This window comes from Eretmochelys imbricata, chromosome 1 (genome assembly GCF_965152235.1).
Source record: "Eretmochelys imbricata isolate rEreImb1 chromosome 1, rEreImb1.hap1, whole genome shotgun sequence".
Lineage (NCBI taxonomy): Eukaryota > Metazoa > Chordata > Testudines > Cheloniidae > Eretmochelys > Eretmochelys imbricata.
Window position 1 is genome coordinate 188,169,856 of NC_135572.1, and position 20,259 is coordinate 188,190,114.

Genomic DNA, 20,259 nt, shown 5'->3' on the forward strand with positions numbered 1-20,259 from the left:
TGAGCCACTCTGTGGTTGTGAGAAAACTTCAGTCCTGGGCATAAGAGGAATTGTGGGAAGGTCACTGGAGGACTATCAGAACTTGAGTGGCTTAACCTGCATCCTCCTGGATAGTGAAGGGTTAGCTGCCCAAATGAAAGCCTCTCTTGGGTGTTAGTCTGTGTCTCAGAATGGGCCAAGTAGGCCTGGTTGAGAGTACCATAAACTTGGGTCAAAAGTTTGTGTGTGTGTGGATGGAGAGCCCGGTTAATGGCAACACCTGAATAAGAGCCCAGGTTAACTCTTCGGTGAAGTTATCCAAAGAGGCTGCTGAAGGTGACTCCTCAAAAACCCTCTCACCTTCCTGTCCTGCTCCCACTGTGGCCCAAGATGTATCTGACTGCTGGAACAGATCACAATTCAGGGATACAGGCTCAGGCAGCAGCCTTTCACCTCAAGTTTCTCCTCTTTGCTCTCATGGTACTTTCCTCAGCCTTGTATGGTCCTGAACCTCCAGAAATGTGTAGCCTGCTGGGGAATGGGGAAAGTGATTAGAGCTACCAAAGAGAATGGGGAACGAAGTTGGTGAGGAGAAATCAGCAAAAACATGTAAAAGAACGGAAAACAATAGGAAAGAAAGAAAAGATGACAAGGAGAAAGAACAGAAAAGTTACATGACAGATAGAAGAAAGGAGAGACTGCAGGGAGTGAAGGGATTCAGGTTGGTGGTGGGTGACCTCGCTGCCAAGACACTGTGGAGCGGGAGGTTGCGGGAGGACCTGTATATTAAGCAATTACAAACGTGTGGAATTGGCTCTGGAATCCCCCTGTTACTGCAGAATTTTGCTCCAGAATCTAATTTTTCCTGTAAAAGGAAATATGCTATGGTTGTGAGAATAGCCTTGAAAACGTGAATGTGGTGTAGTGTTATCTTCTTGAGTCTGCAGACTGTCTGAAACAATAGTTTTGAGCTACAAATTCCCCCTTTACCTCAGTGGCTTTTTCATTCAAAACTAAAGATAATTTAAATTTCAGTATTATTTCACTGCTGATTGTCTAGGCAGAAATACCTAGTAAATATGCTTATTGCATAGTCCAGAACTGCCTTTCTAGGTCATCTGAGCCCTAGCTGCCCCTTGCTAAGCTACCAAAACCTTTACTTCCTCTTCCTGCCCCGACAGTATTTAAGGCAGCAGTTTTCAAACTTTTTTTTCTGGTGACCCAGTTGAAGAAAATTGTTGATGCCCATAACACAATGGAACTGGGAACGAGGGATTTGGGTGGGGGAGGGGCAGGGGACTGGGGTGGGGGAGGGAATCAGGGCTCTGGTCTGGGGGTGCAAGCTCTGGGGTGGGGCCAGGGATGAGGGGTTTGGGGTGTAGGAAGGTTTGGGGGGCAGGGGATTGGGATGTGGGCTTACCTTGGGCAGCTCCTGGGCAGCAGCGCAGCAGGGGTGCTAAGGCAGGCTTCCTGCCTGTCTTGGCACTGCAGACCACACTGCGCTATGGAAACAGCCAGCAGCAGGTCCAGCTCCTAGGCGGAGGAGCGTAAGTGGCCCTTGCCTGCAAGCACTGCTGCCCTCCCCCAGCTTCCATTGTTTGGTAACCAGCCAATGGGAGTGCGGAGCCAGCGCACAGAGCCCCATGGCCCCCCACCTAGGAGCTGGACCAGCTGCTGGCTGCTTCTGGGGCACAGCACTGTGCTGGAACAGGTAGAGACTAGTCTGCCTTAGCTGGGCAGCACTGCTGACGGGACTTTTAACGGCTCAGTCAGTGGTGCTGACCAGAGCTGCCATGACCCAGTGCCTTACATTCTGTGACCCAGTACTGGGTCATGACCCACAGTTTGAAAACCACTGATCTAAGGTATAGTTATGTGTCATCAGTGCAAAAATCTGCATCATACAGAAAATAAAAATGCATGGTAAAATAAATTAGATTTAATATCAACACAAGTTACTGTACTGACTGTATTCATTTTTAGATTTAATTCAAGCCCACCATTTAAATTACAACTCTGGCTACTGTAGAATTGCTAGGGATATTGCTGAGTCCAGGGACTTTGCTGCAGAATCTAGGCCCCACTTATTTTGGAATAAACAGAACCTTGGTTAATGCACTAAAGTTAATACTGTGTAGAATAAACTCTGTGCAAGGGGTAGGGTTGTGGCTGTTTTGGGAGTCATAGCTTGAAATTTTAATATTTTTGTGTGACTAAAATTGGCCTTAACATTGTCTTATTTCACCTATATACTCAATGTTCTTCGAGTCCTTGTTCATGTTGGTTCCATTCTAGATGTGTGTGCGCGCCCACGTGCACAGTCGTCGGAGATTTTTGCCTTAGCGGTATCCATAGGGTTGGCTGTGGTGCCCCCTTGAGTGCCATGCTCATGCGATGATATATTAGGTGCTGCCGGCCCTATGCCCTCTCAGTTCCTTCTTACGGCCCATGACGGTTGGTCAAAGTACCTTGTCTTGCGTTGCAAAAGTGTTAGCGGTTCTTTACAACCCATTGTCTATCTTCTTTGTTTATAGTTTGTAGGTACTTAGTTAGCCATTAAGTTAAGTGTTAGTTAGTTTGGTAGTTAAAGTCCCAGCTGGGACTTTGCCCTGGAGCTTGGCATGCCCTGTCCGTCCCGTCGTTCCCCCCCCCCGCTTCTAAGTATGCTCATCATGCAACAGGCCGATGTCTATTAGTGACCCCCACAACAGCTGTTTGAAGTGCTTGGGGGAGTCCCATAGAAAGGACAAATGTAGAATCTGTAAACAAAAACAAAACAAAAAAACCCATCTTTTGCTCTAGAACCCAAAAGGGGCGGGATATCTGCTTGAGGGCCCTCCTGGCTTTAGGGGCAGGGGTGGGCGCTGGCTTCAGCCGCGCGCTGCTCCCGGCTTCAGCGCTGGGGCTCCAGGCACCAGGTTTCAGCTGCGGGGCTCTGTGGCTCCCCCGAAAGGGCTCGTGGACCCCCGTTTGAGAACCGCTGGCCTCGGCGGTCTCGCAGACATCGGTACCTATCACGACGGGATCGCTCCCTATCACAGCACCAGTTTCCAACTCCCCAGTACCGCTCATCGGGCAGACAATGATCCTCACCTTGTCTCACTCATCGCTGACCAGGGTCAGTTGGCAGACTCAGGCTCCGCCCTGATCATCAGAAGGGCAGTGGTCCAAGTTGGACCCGGAGTTCAGCCCCTCAATGAGGAAGGGTGATTTGCCACCGACCTGTGAGAACGGTACGGTAGCAGCAGCAGCGGCATGGCAGCAGAGATAGTGGCACACTCAATGGCCATACTGGAACCCATGGGGTGTGCCTGTAATGCCGGTCCCCTATTCCCACCATTCCTCCCTTGCTACCTCGGACAAACTGCCTCTGGCACTGTTGGCACCGGAGTCTGAACATGGTACTGAATCCAACACAGGAGCAGCGCAGCAGGCTCCAATGCGTAAGGAACCGTTCCCGGAGAGGGAAGAGGAATCCACCCTCCCCCGGTGGTCGTCGTCTCCGGACTAAGTGATGGTGAATCCCTCACAAATGAGCAGTACCCCCGACGACTTCAAGGAGCTCCAGGTCCTCCTTAAAAGAGTGGGTTCCAATTTGAACTTGAAAATTGAGTTTGTGGAGGAGTCCGACCTCTTTTTAATGTTATATCCTTCTCCACCCCAACCCGGGTCACGCTGCCCGTCCACCCAGGGGTCCTTAAGAATGCCAAATCACTGTGGCAGACCCCCCTCTTCCATTCTGCCTACTTCTAAGAAGGCAGAAAAGAAGTACTACGTCCCTGCAAAACAGTTAGAATATCTGTATGCACACCCTCCAGCAGCATCACTGGTCATGTCTGCTGTTAATGAAAGGGACAGGCAGGGCCAAGTCAGTGGCATGCCAAAAAACAAAGACACCAAGAGACTGGACTTGTTTGGCAGGAAAATTTATTCAACGGCTAGCCTGCAATTTCAGGTGTCTAACCACCAGGCCCTGTTAGGCAGGTACAATTTTAATCTGTGGGACTCCCTAAGCAAATTCAGGGAGACCTTCCCACAAGACCAAGCCCAGGGGTTTGCCACTTTAGTGGAAGAAGGCATAGTGGTGGCAAGAGGGGCCTTCCATGTGGCCTGGGACACTATGGACTTGGCGGCCAAGGTGGTCGCCTCTATGGTAGTCATGAGGTGCAGCTCCTGGTTGCCCCAGGAGATGCAGGCCACCATTCAGGACCTCCTGTTTGAAGTGGCAGGGCTCTTCTCTGAGCTCATGGATGCAAGTCTCCCCGGCCTTAAAGACTCCTATGCCACCCTCCGCGCCTTTGACCTTCATACCCTTCAGCAGGCCAGAAAGCCATTCCGTTCTCCGCCTCTCCAGTCTAGGTCCTGGGAACTCCCTGGCTGAGCATCTACAGGAGAAAGGATAGAGACAAGGGGTCTAAGCAGTGACACCTGTTGTCTTCCCATTTGTCTGGTCAGTCTGTCCTTTCCAGGAACCAAGGTGGCCAGAAGCAGGTATTTTGATGGTGTGCTCGAGGACGGTGTCCCAGTCGCATCCCAGGATCCACCCTCCTACTCTTTCTTCAACCGCCTGTGCACCTTCCAGTTGGCCTGGTCATTGCTGACCTCGGACCATTCGATGCTTAATGTAGTATCTTCAGGTTACACCTTCCACACTCAGGCCCCTGCAGGCACATCTGGCATCGGTCTACATCCGCAACAGACATAGCGTGGACTGGTAGTCAAGGTCCCAGACCCCATCCTGTCATCACTCGCATGGTGGCAGAATCCTGCATTTGTGTTGGAGGGGGTTACCTTCGTGGCTCCATTCCCGCCGATGACCCTTGTCTCCGATGCCTCGGACCTGGGGAAGGGAGCCCACCTGGGCGATCTCAGCATGCAAGGTCATTGGTCAAGTCACGATCACTCCCTACACATAAACGTCAGGGAGTTCAGAGCAGTTCACCTGGCCTGCCAAGCCTTCCTACCTCACATAGGAAGCAAGATGGTCCAGGTCCTGACAGACAATGCAACGGCTATCTACTATATCAACAAGCAAGGTCGTCTGCCCTTTGCCAAGAAACCCGCAGGCTTTGGGACTTCTGTGTACAATACGACATCCATCTCGTAGCCGAACACCTTGGCAGATTGCTTCAGCAGGACCTTCTAGTCTTGTCACGAGTGGTCCTTCCATCTGGAAGTGGTCAGCATCATCTTCCAGAGGTTCCTGTTCACGTCCAGGCAGAGCAGGAAATACCACGTTTTCTGCTGTATTCAGGTGATCAAAAGAGACTCCCTGTTGGATGCTTTTCTGCTCCTGTGGTCGGGGGCTCTGTTGTACACCTTCCCCCCAGTGCCATTAATTCACAGAATCCTCATGAAGATCAAGCAGGACAAGGCGAAGGTGAGCCTCATAGTGCCGGCTTGGACACTCCAGCGCTGGTTTGGCACGCTGCTGGACCTCTTGTGGCTGCTCTGTTACAGCTACTGCTCAGGCTGAACCTGCCAAAAACCACGGCAGTCTTCTGCATCCAAACCTGGCAGTGCTGCACCTGATGGCTTGGCTGCTGCATGGTTAAATGCAGAGGAGCAGGAGTGCTCATCTGGTGTCCAGCAGGTACTGTTGGGTAGCAGAAAACCCTGCATCAGAGCTACCTACCTGGCTGAATGGAAGTGGTTTGCCTATTGGACCTCGGATAAAGGCATTCGGCCCAAGCAGGCCTTGCTGCAGTTAATCCTGGACTACCATCTGGATCTCAAGTTCCAAGGCCTGTCCCTTTCATCTATCAAGGTCCCTTTGGCCACTGTCTCGACCTTCTATCTGCCTCTCGAGGGCAGGTTGGTTTTTGCCCATGGCATGACTGCTAGATTCCTTAAGGGCCTTGAGTGCCTCTACCCACTTGTCAAGGGACTCCGTCCCTCTGTGGGACCTGAATCTTGTGCTGTCACGGCTCACGGGACCCCCCACTTCAAGCCTCTGGCTTCCTGCTCTCTCCTTCTCCTTTCCTGGAAGGTTGCCTTCTTGGTTGCAATAACATCTGCCTGCAGGGTCTCAGGGCGCTTACTTCCGAACTGCCCTATACTGTCTTTTACAAAGACAAGGTCCAGCTGCGGCCACACCCAGCTTTTCTGCCCAAGGTGGGGAGGAGCCGGGAATCTCCCAGTTTCATATGGGCCAGGACATTTACTTACCTGTTTTTTTCCAAAACCACATAAGTCAGAGGAGGAGTGTAGATTGCATTCCCTAGGTTGTGCTAACCTCCTATATTGAAAGGACCAAGCCATTTTGTAAGTCGATGCAATTGTTTGTCACGGTGGCCGACAGGATGAAAGGTCGTCTAGTGTCTGCTCAAAGAATTTTTTCTTGGATCACTGCCTGCATTCGCTGCTGCTAGGATGAGGCAAAGGTGCACCCTCCAGTGATCGTAACCGCCCATTCAACCAGGCCACAAGCCTCTTCGGCAGCTTTCCTAGCTCAAGTGCCTATCCAGGACATCTGTAGGGCCACCTGGTCGTCTGTCCAATGTTCATGTCCCATTACGTACTTACCCAGCAGGCCTGGGACAATGCTGGCTTCGCCAGAGCAGTGCTGCAAGCCGCAAGACCGTGAATTCTGAGTCCACCTCCGAGAATACTGCTTGAGAGTCACCTAGAATGAAATTGACATGAGCAAGCACTCGAAGAAAAAACGGTTCCCTACCTTTTCGTACCTGTGATTCTTCAAAATGTGTTGCTCATGTCCATTCCATTACCCACCCTGCTGCCCCTCTGTCAGAGTTGCTGGCAAGAAGGAACTGAGAGGGCGTAGGGCCAGCGGCACCTAATATACCAGCGCATGAGCGTGGCCATAGCTGACCTTACAGATACTGCTAAGACAGAAATCTCCAACTCTACACATGAATGCGCCCACACCTAGAATGGATAAGACAGGAGCAACACATCTCGAAGAATAACAGTTATGAAAGGTAGGAAGCTGGGTTTTTTTTAGTTTTATATAATACGATTGCTTATCTTTATTTTTCTAGTTACGGCAACCTCCTGTTAAACGTTTGAGACTAAGAGGGGATTGGTCAGATACGGGACCAAGAGCAAGGCCTGAGAGTGAACGAGAAAGAGATGGTAATGTGTGATTATTTTAATTGTTGTTTCTAGTATTCCTGAAGTATATAAAGTGTTAAAAACAAAATTATCTGCAGTTTTTAAGGATCATACCCATATTTTAGAATATTTCACTTATAGCTTAACATAAGATGAAAAATGTTGCTGTACTGAATGTAGTAAATTTTATGCCCTGTCTGCATTAGGGAAATTCTAATCAGTGTAGTTAATAGTGTAGGTGCACCGTACCTGTGTGAAATAAGACTTACTGAATTAAGCTGCACTAATGTACTACGTTGATGTAGTTACATCAGTGTGAATTTCCTTAATGTAGATACGGCGTTACTGTTTGCTAAAGCTACAAGAGGAAATACTGTGTAATAATTAAATCTGGACTAGGAATCAAAACAATAGTGTTTCAATCCTGATTCTGCCACTGATTCATTAGTGACAGTCGCCAAGTCGTTTAATTTTGATGCCTGTGCTTTCACATCTGTAAAGTAGTATTACGCAGTGGCTGGAACCAGACGCAGTTAATACAGGCAGTTAATAGATCCAAAAATTGCTTTGCCAATAATAAAATGGGGTCAGCAAACAGTGATCCTATTGCATTTTAAGTTGGAAAGCTTGTGGAACGTTGCTGTCTTTCTTTAATGACATCTTCCCCTTTGCCCTTCAGTGCATTTTCATCTGCATATCCATAATGATCTCTTCGCTTATCTTCATGTGTATTTGTGTGATTATTTTTTTTTATACTCCACACTTCTATAGGCCCCACTCATTTTTTAAGTTTATTTCTTTTCACATCACCTCTTGGCTACAGCTCCTACTTGGTTCTTGCTCCTCACTTTCTGTCTGCATCCTCTCCTCTTGGCAGTTATGTTTTTTCTTTTTACTTTTTTCAGTGTTCTTCTCTTTTTGGTTACCTGCTTTCTCATATTAGCAATGGTCTGTCTTGAAAAGGTTTTGAAAAGTGGCTGTGCTAGTTCTCCTACTTCCTAAAATCTGTCCTTTTTTCTCATCTCCTCCTCTAGGTCTTCTCTTCCACTCACCTCTTCCTACCTCGGAAAACTTCTGTGTGTCCATCCCTTTTGCCTCAAGCCTTTCCCATGACCCTGTAGTCTCTCTGTCCCTCTAGCTTCTCACATAAACGGTCACTTCTGATCTCCAGATGATCTGAAGTTTGAGAGGGATACTGAAAACTCTCTCGTTCATCCTGCTTCCCTCCTCTGCAGCAAGTGTTTTTGGAACGAAGCAAAACTGACAAACATTAGAAAAAGAGAAGCAACAAAGAAAAATGAAAAACTCCAGCTCTGGCCTGTGGTGTGATTCTGACATTCCTCTCTTCTTCCTCTGGGCCATCTGTCTAGGCAGCTCTCACAGGTATTCAGAGGAATGGCAAGTCCACTTATCTTTTTGCTGCCTTGGATGTCCATTCTTTTTTCAGCAAAAAAAATCTTTCAAACATTTATAAACAATTGCAGAGTTGTTTTATTTTACAAGAATTACAGGAGTAATAGCTTAAGGTACAGCCTTTAATTTCTTGTGTGCTGTAGACAGCTAGGCACGTGTTCGAAATCAATGGCTAAAAGGTCTTTAGCCACATGAGCCTAGCAACTTTGTCAACAAGAAGTTTAGGAAAAAAGTGTCAGGAAATGGGGGGGGGGAAAATCAAGAAACCAAGAAAATAATGGAAGTAAATTATGTAATGCTTTGAGGTAAAAAGATATGCTTTAAAATTGTCCAAAAGTTTAGGTATCTTAAAATACATCACAAGCTTTGCTGCTTTTTGCCCCATCAAAAGAATATTCAGGGTCACAGGAAGACACTTGTATGTATCTCAACACACAAACCTTTGAAAATTAAGAAAACTCATGTTTTTACAGAAAATACTTTTTTTTTCCTTCTTAGGTCTTCTTCTTTTTGTGTGTGCTTAATATGAATTTAACAATTCCTTTTTTTAATCACACTATCTTTACACTCTCCCACCCACCCACCCCATTACCCAGGGTTTTCAGAACCCAAGGCAGTGGTAATTTTCCTGTTTTCCTCCAGGCGGTGTCAGGAATAAATCAGTGGGGACGCAGTTCCTCCATCTGAATGATTAGGGCCCTACCAAATTCACGGTCCATTTGGGCCAGTTTCACCATCATAGGATTTTTAAAATAGTAAATTTCATGATTTCAGCTATTTAAATCTAAAATTTCACTGTGTTGTAATTGTACGGGTCCTGACCCAAAAAAGAGTTGTGGTGGTGCAGGGTGGTTTGCAAGGTTATTGTAGGGAGGGTTGCAGTACTGCTACCCTTACTTCTGCGCTGCTGCTGGCAACAGTGCTGTCTTCAGACCCTGGCAGCTGGAGAGCGGCGGGTCCTGGCCAGGAGCCCAGCTGTGAAGGCAGAGCCGCTACCACAAGCAGCAGCAGCACAGAAGAAAGGATGGCATGGTATGGTATTGCCACCCTTACATCTGCTTCCCTGCCTGCAGAGCTGGGCTGTCAGCAGCTGCCACTCTCTGGCCGCCCATCTCTGAAGGCAGCAGTGCAGATGTAAAGGTGTCATGGTATAGTATTGACACCCTTATTTCTGCACTACTGCTGGTGGGGTACCGCCATCAGGCCAACAGCTGCCGCCTCTCCCCGGTCACCTAGCTCTGAAGGCAGCGCAGAAGTAAGGGTGGCAATACCACGACCTCCCCTAAAATAACCTTGTAACCCGCCCTGCAACTCCCATTTGGGCAGGACCCCCAATTTGAGAAACATTGGTCTTCCCCATGAAATTTGTATAGTATAAGGTAAAAAGCCCACAAAAAACCAGTTTTCACCAGGGGGGAGGGGAGACCAGATTTCATGGTCCATGACGCATTTGTCATGGCTGTGAATTTGGTAGAGCCCTAGATATAATTGATACAAACTATTTTTAATTAGATTTTAAGCATGTGTGCGCGCACACACGTGCTGTCACAGTAGGTTTTAGAGCATCTTAAATCTTTATATTTACCCAAGTTAAGATGGTTTCAAGGGATCAACAACTAGGGGTGTCCAGGTTCCAGTTTTTATCCAGCTGATGGGGAATTTTAGATGTCAGAACCTTGCCTAAAGAAAACTTCCTTGGACTGCTCCCAAGCACACTTTCTAACGAAACTTTTTATACATTTTCTCCAAACAAAGCACATACAGTAGAACCACAGAGTTACGAACTGACTGGTCAATCACACACCTCATTTAGAACCAGAAGTACGCAGTCAGGCAGCAGAGACCAAAAGAAAGCAAATACTGTACAGTATAGTACTGTGTTAAATGTAAACTACTGAAAAATAAAGGAAAAGTTTAAAAAAGAAAAAGTTTTGACAACGTAAGGAAACTGTTTCTGTGCTTGTTTCATTTAAATTAAGGTGGTTCAAAGCAGCATTTTTCTTCTGCATAGTAAAGTTTCAAAGCTGTATTAAGTCAATGTTCAATTGCACACTTGAAAGAATAACCGTAATGTTTTGTTCAGAGTTACGAATATTTCAGAGTTACGAATAATCTCCATTCCTAAAGTGTCCGTAACTCTGAGGTTCCTCTGTAACTCATAATAGCCCCTGATAGGCTAACAATTTTCCTAGCAATAGCCAATGACAATTCATTATTCTCATTATTAGCAAAGCATTTCTAATCGTAACAAGAATAAAACTTACATCAGAGGGGCCTAAAACCAAGGTCATCTGTCAACACATTCCTTTTATTTTCATGAAACCTTAATCTCTGACCTTGCCTCTCAGGGCCTAAGATTTTCCTTGCTATGTGATGTTTGGGTTTCCAGTGGCAATGGTTGAACATACAAAATGGCTGACTGCAGTACTGCCAAATTCTGGGATACATGCAAGTGTATCAAATTCAAGGACTACAACCCCACCCACCTCATTTTTCCTGTCACCGAGGTTGTCTGTCACCCAAGTTGTCTGAATATTTCTTCCATTGCTCCTCCATAGGTTTCCTTTCTTCTTTCCATTTCACTCAGTCCCCATATGAGCTATGCCTAGTTCCAAGATCCTACTCTTTCGCTAAGACTGCAACTTCAGCACCTTGATTCTCATCTGATACAGCTAAATAGTGGCTGATGTGCTGGGGACAGAAGGTACATTGTATTAGTTAGGCAAGTGGGTGAGCTGAGACTTCTGTTGTGCTAAATTATCTGTTTGTTTACCTCATCCTTCCACCTTATATCCATCGCCTTTCTTATCTACCCTCCTCTAATCCCTCCAGTTGTTCTGGTGCAATCCATCCCATCTCCTGATCTTCCTTGTGCTCATGCCCTACCTTACTCTTCTCCTTAACTTCTTGCTCTCTTCTGGCTTTTCCTTCTCCCAGTACAAAAATGCTTTAATCTCTCCTATTTTACAAAACCAAACCTTGAGCCCACTTGCCTCTCCAACTGTCACCCAGTCGCCTTTCATCTCTAAGTTCATTGAATGCACTGTTTACAATTGCTGTCTGGATTTCCTCTTCAATCCAACTTCTGTCCCTTGCATTCCACTGAAACCACTCTTGCCAAAAAAAAATGACTCCTTCATAGCTACAGTTCAGGACCAGTTCTCCATACTTACCCTCCTTAACTTGTCAGCCACTTTTGGTACAGCTGACCATGCTCTTCTTGGAATCATGTCTGTCTTAGGTTCTGTGACACTGTCCTCTCTTGGTTCTCCTCCTACCTCTATAAGTACTCCTTCATTGTGTCTTTTGAACAATCCTCCTTATCTGCCCTTGATCTTTCTTCAGGGCTTCCACAGGGTTCTGTCATTGGTTCCCTTCTCTTCTCCCTCTACCCCTTATCTCTGGGTAATTTCATTTGCAGACACAAATTCAACTACCATCTCTACGTTGACAACAAAGATCTACCTCTCTCCTGCAGACCTGTCTCCTTCTGTCCAAACTAAAATCTTGGCCTGTGTTTCTGACTTACTCTTGTGGATGTCTAGCAACAAGCTCAATCTGCAAAAGAACTCCTAATCTCCCTCCTCTGCCCAAGCCTCTTTCTCAAACACTGTAGACAACATCATCACCCTGCTGGTCACTCAGGCCTATAACTTGAGTATTATTTTTAACTCGGACCTCTCTCTGGGTCCTTACATCCAGGTTATATCTAAATTTTGCTGTTTGTTTCTGTATAACATATCTAAAATTACAGTCTTTCCTGTCCATCGACACAGCTAAAACTCTCATGCAAGCTCTCGTCGCGCATCTTGGTTACTGCAACATCCTTTACTCTAGCTGTGACAAATGCAGTTTTGCTCCACTCATATCCATCAAGAATGCTGCTGCAAAGGTCATTTTCCTAGTCTGTCACTTTGACCACGTCACCTCTCTCTTTGAATCCTTTCACTGCTCCCCCTTCTCTATCACATCAAACATAAGCTACTTTTCTTCACTTTCAGGGGCCGTCAGTCGATCCCCATCCTACCTATTGTCTATTTTGCTATCAAGCTGTCAGTATTCACCTTGGATTGGCTAATGATGCCAGCTTCCACTGCCCACTTGCTAAATTTTCAAACAAACACCCTCATGCTTTCTCCCATGCTGCTTGCCACAATTGAAAGGCGCTTCCTGTAAACATTGGCAAAGCTACTTCATTATCCACTTTCAAATCCTTCATCAAAACTCTCCTTTGTCATGGTTCGTACAATTTTTTTTACAAGGGTTGAATTGCAAGTTTGCTGAAAACACTGCCTATCATGCTGACCAATATATTGTCTCATTGTTTCCCTGTAATCCCCCTGCTTATCTATCCATCTGTTGTATTTTGTCTTATGCTTAGTCTCCACTCCAAGGGGTTAACAATCTGTGTCTTTGTTCTGTGTGTATAGCATCTAGTACAATGGGGTTCTGGTGCATGACTAGGGCTTCTAGGCAATATTGTAATACAAATAATAAGTTTAACTGTGTTCTTGAATACAGCAAGAATACATATATCTGACATATATCTAGTTAGAAGGTACAGAATATCTTCTAACTAGATATATGTCAGCTGGGCAACAAGTGAAATCTGTGGAAATTTGAATTCCCTTCTGTCACTTACATTAAATAGCAGAATAAGCAGTAAATCACTTTTCCTGCTTTTAAGGTATTATCTAGTAAAAATATCCTGTTTAATAATAAATAAAATATTAATAATTGTGGGAATATGAAACAGCTAACCTATTAACTTTTATAACAAGTGTTCAAACTGAATACAGTGGAACTCAGTTACAGAAAGTCAGATATAGGGAAATTCCAATTTAATTGTGAAGCAGAATGAAAGTTGAGGGTTTTTTTAGTTTATTTCCCTGTTCAAATTGCAATACGAGTTAGAATAACTTAGTCTTACTCTGAAAAAGTGCTTTCACTCCGAGGATACCAATTTGTATAACTTCAGTACTGTGTTTTTATATGGAAAAAGAAAAGCGTCTCTTGATTCTTTACAAAATTGCAGAAAAAATTTCAATATCTTTATTTTTACAGGGGAGCAAAGTCCTAATGTCTCTCTGATGCAGAGGATGTCAGACATGCTATCAAGATGGTTTGAAGAAGCTAGTGAAGTTGCGCAGAGTAACCGAGGACGAGGAAGATCTCGGTCTAGAGGTGATAACTTATTTTAGTAAGGATAAACAGAATTATTGATAATACAAGGATTTTTTTTTTACATGAAAGAGGGGGTTGGATGTACAAGATCTTTTTGATTGGAAGCTTTCTGGGGCACAAACTGTAGTTTTAGTATATTGTACAGTACAGAACATTTTATGTTTGCAAAATATTAAATGATCATACAAAAGAGTCCTTCTGTAAATGTGCATTTGCTATTTTTTTCCCCAAAGGTGGAACCAGTCGACCAGATGCCTCCATTATTAGCAACGTACCACCAAGTGCTGAATCAGAGACTGCAATGGAAGTGGATGGTCCTGAACAGCTTCCATCCTCTTCATCCTCTACAATGTCAGCACAAGCTCCCTCAACATCTTCCTCAGTAGAAACCCCCCCTTCCACATCCTTACTATCCTCTCCTGACAATGAACAAAGACCATCTTTGGAGGCATCTGCACATCCTACACTCCATCAGTCTGGTGAGGAGAAATCGATCCAATATGCCATGGTTTATCAAATTACTTAAATAACAAACTACAATTTTGTTTTTGACACATTTTTGGTAATTGATTTATAGTCTTGTTGAGGTCATGCATGTCATGAATGTGGATTAGATATTTCTGTTACTTGACACTATATAAGTGTGGCTATAAAGAAATATACTTTCACAAAGAGAATCTCAAGTAGAATTACTAATCTTGTTTTTAAAAATTAATTATACTTTTTTTTAAAACAAAAAAACCCTATATTTTGTATTGTTTAACTGTCTTTTTCGTGGCATATAAGTAGATACCCTACCCCTCCTGCTGAGAATTGGCTGCAGTAGCTCCAACACAATGAATAGCAAAATCTGTCATCTTTTGCTCATCAATGGAAATCTGGAATGATGTGTCCCTTTCAGCCAGTATATACACCCAGGACCTATAGAAGCTATGACAGAATCAACTAAGGCAGAGTTGTTTTGCCTGTTGAAAGTATCTGGATGGACAGGGCTCACCTTGTAGTGTATTCTGTCCCATTTAATAATCTAAGTTCTATTTTCACTTCTAATATTGTAACTGAAGTAGCTCCTTGTCTTAAATGGAGATTTACATTTACATTAGTGTAAATGAAAGGAGAATTTAGCCTAGTTGTTAATATCAGTGATCTCTTTGTGGGAGAGAGCTACAAGGCTGAGTCACAGCCCTCTGCACCAATACGCAGAAGAGGCACTTTTTGTCCTGGATCCCTGTGGGTGCATAGCAGAAGGCCAGGAATACCACCTGCAAGAGGTGTTGCCAACTACCACAATTGTCTCACAAATATCACAATAACTGGTGTGTTTCCTAGAGCCCCAGCTTCTAGAGTCATGTGTTTACATGAGAGTCTCAGCTTTCAGTTTTTTTAAAAAAAGTAAGTTTATAGTCCTTATGGCTATAGAGAGAAGCTTGAAGATGAGACCTGAGTGCACCCAAAAGGTTGAGAAACTAGAAGGAAAATAATCCCTGCCCCCCAATTATTATTTTTTAAAAATCTCATGGGTTTTTTGAGGCTTGACTTGTGATTTTTGAAAATTTGGGGGAGGCAGTACTGTGTAAGGTCCACCCTCTCTCTTCTGATACTTATTGCAGGCATTGTGAGTTGCTGTCCTTGGAGGAGATGACTGGTTCCAACTCTCCCAGGCCCTGAGTGGATGTGCTGGGATGAGGGAGAGATGAGATTTTTCCCCATCTCCCAATCTTCTTTGAGAAGCAGCCATAAGAGGAAAGAGAGAGTGCCATTCACTGTGCTATGGCTGCTGCAGTCAGACCCTCTGGGACATTATCAGAAAGGGGCAGGACACTACTGCTGCTTAAAAACATGGAAGAAAGAGAAGTTAAAGATATAAATGGATGTTTATTAAAGGTAATTTAAAAAAACCCCAAAACTTTCAAATATACCAATATTCGTCTGGTATCCCAGTTAATTTTCCCTAATAGAGAAAGTAAACAGCAACAATTTTACTCATTCCAACTGAAGTGTGGTTCATCTCTCCCAATAAATGAGAAAGTCAGGAACCCATTTTACTGAATATCAGGGGCTTTCAGTTACCTATAGCTTTTGCACACAGCATATTGATGCTGATACTATACCAACCAAGGTTTATATTCACAAATTGTCAAAAGCTCAAGGGCTCCATTATACATAAAATGCTGCAGATTTCAGCCACCCTCATGTGTGATAGAGAGATGGCCAATCCCAGTATTGATCTGACTGTAATTTTGCTTTGTATATGTATATATGTCACTGTTTACTGGGGCCTGTTGTCCCCATGGCTGCACCTACTGTGTTAAAGAGAACTGCTACAGGCTACTTTATTAAATGCTGTGAGTTGCATAATGACAACTGTTATAGAGAATCTTATGTAGTTCTGTACCAGCACTTTTCTGACATCTCTCCTACAGAATGCACTCTCACAAACGAATTTTTCCTTCTGTATTTCTCTGAGTAAGTCTGAAACTTTGGGTGAAAGTTTCTCATGCCAGCATGTGGAGTCCAACTGATACCATTATTTCCCAATACATCCCCCTTCTGATGGTGTGCTCTCTCTCTGCACCACTTCCACTGGCAGATTCCTATCAAACAGGGAACTAAGCAACCTTCACCAAAAAAATTAATGGCAGTTTGCTTCACATCAGGTTTGAAAGATCATATGTCTTGAGGGCAATGGAGATTTTAAACTTGCTGTAATTATGTTTGAGGTCTTTGACCACAACTGGTTAGGATTTCAGTTTTAAGTCTTATCCAGATACTTTTACTCTTACACTGCTCCTGAATGATATGTTCAGATGTTAGTTCAGTTATGAGTATGGAAAAAATACCACTTTTTGAATAACCAGAATCTCTCCTGTAGGAGTGATTACAGTAGTAACTTACTGGTCAGGAATAACATGATTCACTGAGATGGTAAAGTTGCACATAGAGAGATGTTGTTACAAAGAGGAGGGAGAAAAATTGTTCTCCTTAACCTTTGAGGATAGGACAAGAAGCAATGGGCTTAAATTACAGCAAGGGTGGTTTAGATTGGACATTAGGAAAAACTTCCTAATTGTCAGGGTGGTTAAGCACTAGAATAAATTGCCTAGGGAGGCTGTGGAATCTCCATCATTGGAGATTTTTAATAGCAGGTTAGACAAACACCTGTCAGGAATGGTCTGCATATTTAGTCCTGCCATGAGTGCAGGGGACTAGACTAGATGGTCCCTTCAAGTCCTATGATTCTGTGGCTAGGATCTACAGCTGTATCTGCTCACGCAGAAAGTGACTTTTTGAAATAAAGAACATTTGACTGTATGGTGTTAAATACTGAAAGATTGCTTTTTAAAAAAATAACCCAGAATAGTCCCATAATCATCAGAATTTAAAACCAAACTCTATTTGTATATATTTTTTTAATCTATTACAGATCACTTGTAGAACACCATGCCTTTAGAGTTATTCCACAAACATAGAAAAGATACATTCCTTGCTCGAAGGAACTTACGGTTTAAGATAGGCCAGACACAGAAAAATAATGAAGGAAAGTGAATGAGAAACTTATTGGTGAAGAGAAGACAGGAAAGATTCCTAGGAGAACTTGGTTTTAAGGAGACGTTTGAAGGAAGAAGAGAGCTTTTGGCAGATTGAGTTCAGAAGGGTGTTCCAGGAGCAAGAGGCAACTACAGAGAAGGCATAAAGCTGAGAAGGAGGAAGTGGTAGCAGTAAGGCAGGAGGAATGAGAGGGGGATATGGAGAGTGAGAAAGAAAAGTAGAAGGACTGTTGGATCTTGAATGGATGGAGAATTTAAGAGACAGGGTGGTAGGCCATGCAGTGGTGTGAGTGACAGGAGAGGAAAAAGAGAGGACTGTAATAGCAGTATTTTGAATATAATGGTGAAGAGGAGGAAAGGCAAACAGAAGAAGGTTGCAAAACCTAAAGAGAAGAGATGATTGGGTGGGGAGGGTTGGAAACCTTGAGAGGAAAAGCCAAAGATGATCCAGCCATCAGTTTGGAGAGGGCAATGGTGGATGTTCATTTGGAGGGGACAGAAAAGTTTTAGTGAGTGTTAAGAAACTGAGGGCAGTCACCATCTTTTGGACCAGGGTGACTTTCATAGAAATAGAGGATGATTCATGAAGGAACAGGAGAATGGACTACTAAGCAAATAACTTGCACTGTTCTGTTTTATAATTTGCTACATTTCTTTCAGGCACCTGAAATAACCTCCCCTTTGAAACCCAAACATTTTATTACTGTTTATTTGAATCATAATACATATTTAAATCCTTTGCATACTATGTTGTCCTCAAAGTATATCATACAATGAATGCCTGACTTCCTATTTCAGAAATACTCTTGCCCTTTTACATTTTGAAAAACAATCTATACAGACAATAGCCAGCACAAAAATAATACAGCATGGGATCTTTGTCACATTAGCCATTTCATCTGAAAATTGTTTATATTCTGTTAGAGAAGTACAGCTGAAACCTCTCAAATGTGTTGTTGGATCATTGTTAAAGTTCCTGTAGTGAGACAAACCTTTAACTGTAAGATTGAAATTAATCTTCTGTTTCTCTAAGAGGGAAATCATTTTTATTGCCCTGTCACTTACAAAAAGTTGTTAATATGGATGTAAAATGAACATATTAGTTTTGGTTTTTGCTCTGTCTGTCTCACTCAATGGAAACTAGGAAATGTTCTTTATTATGGTTTTAATATTAATTTTAAACTAGCGATAAATTGTAAGCTACTCAGTTTTATGCAACAACCCATATATAAAATGTTAATCAGACTTTATTTCCATAAACTGAGTGGCAGAGAGACATGCACACATTGAGTGCGTCTTTGGATACATTTTCTTTGTATTAGATGGTCAAATTAATTGGGAAAACATTGAATCCATAGGTTTGTCCTGATTTTAAGCAAGTTCTACCTTATTTTGAACTGGGGATGTGTCATTGGCATTTATTTTGTTTTCTGACTCCACTTGCTGGCAAGGTGAACTTCTGCTTGAAGATTCTGACTGCTATTAAAAGATTTAGTAAAGCAAAAATTCATAGGCAAGAAAAATCGGTTCTTTTAAAATGTGAGGGGTAACTTTTTAATAACTTTTAAATAACCATGATTTCTGGGCTAAGTGGAACTGAATCCTTTAAGCAAATACTGGAAACTGCAATTTTAGCCACAATTGAGAAATAATTAAAAAAATAATTAAAAAAACTTGGAACTTTGATTCCCCAAGATACCAGGTTTTCTGTTATTTGACAACCCCTCCTGGCATATTTGTTTTGCATGCTGGGGTCCTTTAGGATATATATTTTCCTTTTTCCTTCCTGTTACATTTCATCATCAGGCACCAACTGGTTGGTTGTAATATCCAGAAGTGGTGATAGACAAGAGACACTGGAACCCAAGACCAGAGGAAACCTGAATAGAGCAAGGGAAGGAAGAGAAACAATTTAGACTCCTTGGTAGTAATGATTGATTTCAGCAAGTACCAGTGAATCAGAGATGGGACTGGTACTTGAAGGAAAAGTGTGTAGCTGACAAATAGTAGGAAGAGGGCAAGGTGAGAATAGTTAAGTATTTAAAATGGTATCTAAAGAGAGATTATTGCTAAGAGGCCAGTAGCAGGAAACCTTGGTGATCCTTTTTGAGGTACCTCTTTATGGACCTAGTTAGCAGTGTTTCCAGATTTTTTTTTAAAGGTTCATATTTGGGAGTGTATAAATTGAAGGCTACCAGAAAATAGAAAAGGAGGACTTGTGGCACCTTAGAGACTAACCAATTTATTTGAGCATAAGCTTTCGTGAGCTACAGCTCACTTCATCGGATGCATACTGCTGTAGCTCACGAAAGCTCATGCTCAAATAAATTGGTTAGTCGCTAAAGTGCCACAAGTACTCCTTTTCTTTTTGCGAATACAGACTAACACGGCTGCTACTCTGAAACCTACCAGAAAATAGTTGACAATGTTAAAAATTGCTGCTTTCTGCTTGGACATCTGTCACCTCTGTCCATAATCCCCTTCTCAGGTGGTGGTTTTTTTTTTTTTTTTCCTTTTGGCAGTTGGGATTATATAACTATTTGGTTAAATGACATTTTAAAATAAAACCGTTCAAGTAAGTGTCTTTGAAGTTTTAGCTCATGGATTAAGGTTGCATAACTTTTCCCACTTACCGAGAGTACTGATTTGGTTAGGCATACCAGGAACATGTAAAAAGATGAATTTAAGTTTTTTGTTTTATTTTAAATCTATCTGGGTATATTTCTTTTTTTTAAATTTTCTTCAGTTAATCGCTTAAATAGTTGGGGGTATGGAGGCGGGCATGTAGCATGAAAACTGAACTTCATATGTCCTGTGATTCATACATTTAGAAAGGGAAAAACCCAAATTTAAATATTTTGTTTATGCTTCTAATTATTGCACTTTAATAAGCTGCCATATAAAAGAAATACTTTGCTTTTATTCCTCGTAGTATCTGTTGCCTTGCTCTTCAGTCATTTGTTCTTTTTATCTTTTATATGTTCTATGCCTTTTTCTTTTACACCTTTTTTTTCCCTATCTGTCAGAATTTTTGGCACCTGAGTTAGCTATACTCCGTAGG

General features: G+C 43.1%; 1 protein-coding gene across 4 annotated transcripts in view; it reads left to right on the forward strand.

The window, feature by feature from the left end:
- Positions 1-20,259, forward strand: part of DCAF6 (DDB1 and CUL4 associated factor 6) — a 165,158-nt gene that overhangs the window by 65,953 nt on the left and 78,946 nt on the right. For all 4 annotated transcript variants that reach the window (XM_077820404.1, XM_077820412.1, XM_077820420.1 and 1 more), the window contains 3 exons: positions 6,981-7,074; positions 13,531-13,650; positions 13,884-14,129. In XM_077820404.1, coding sequence (XP_077676530.1) covers positions 6,981-7,074; positions 13,531-13,650; positions 13,884-14,129 — 460 coding nt within the window. The remainder of the gene's footprint in view (positions 1-6,980; positions 7,075-13,530; positions 13,651-13,883; positions 14,130-20,259) is intronic.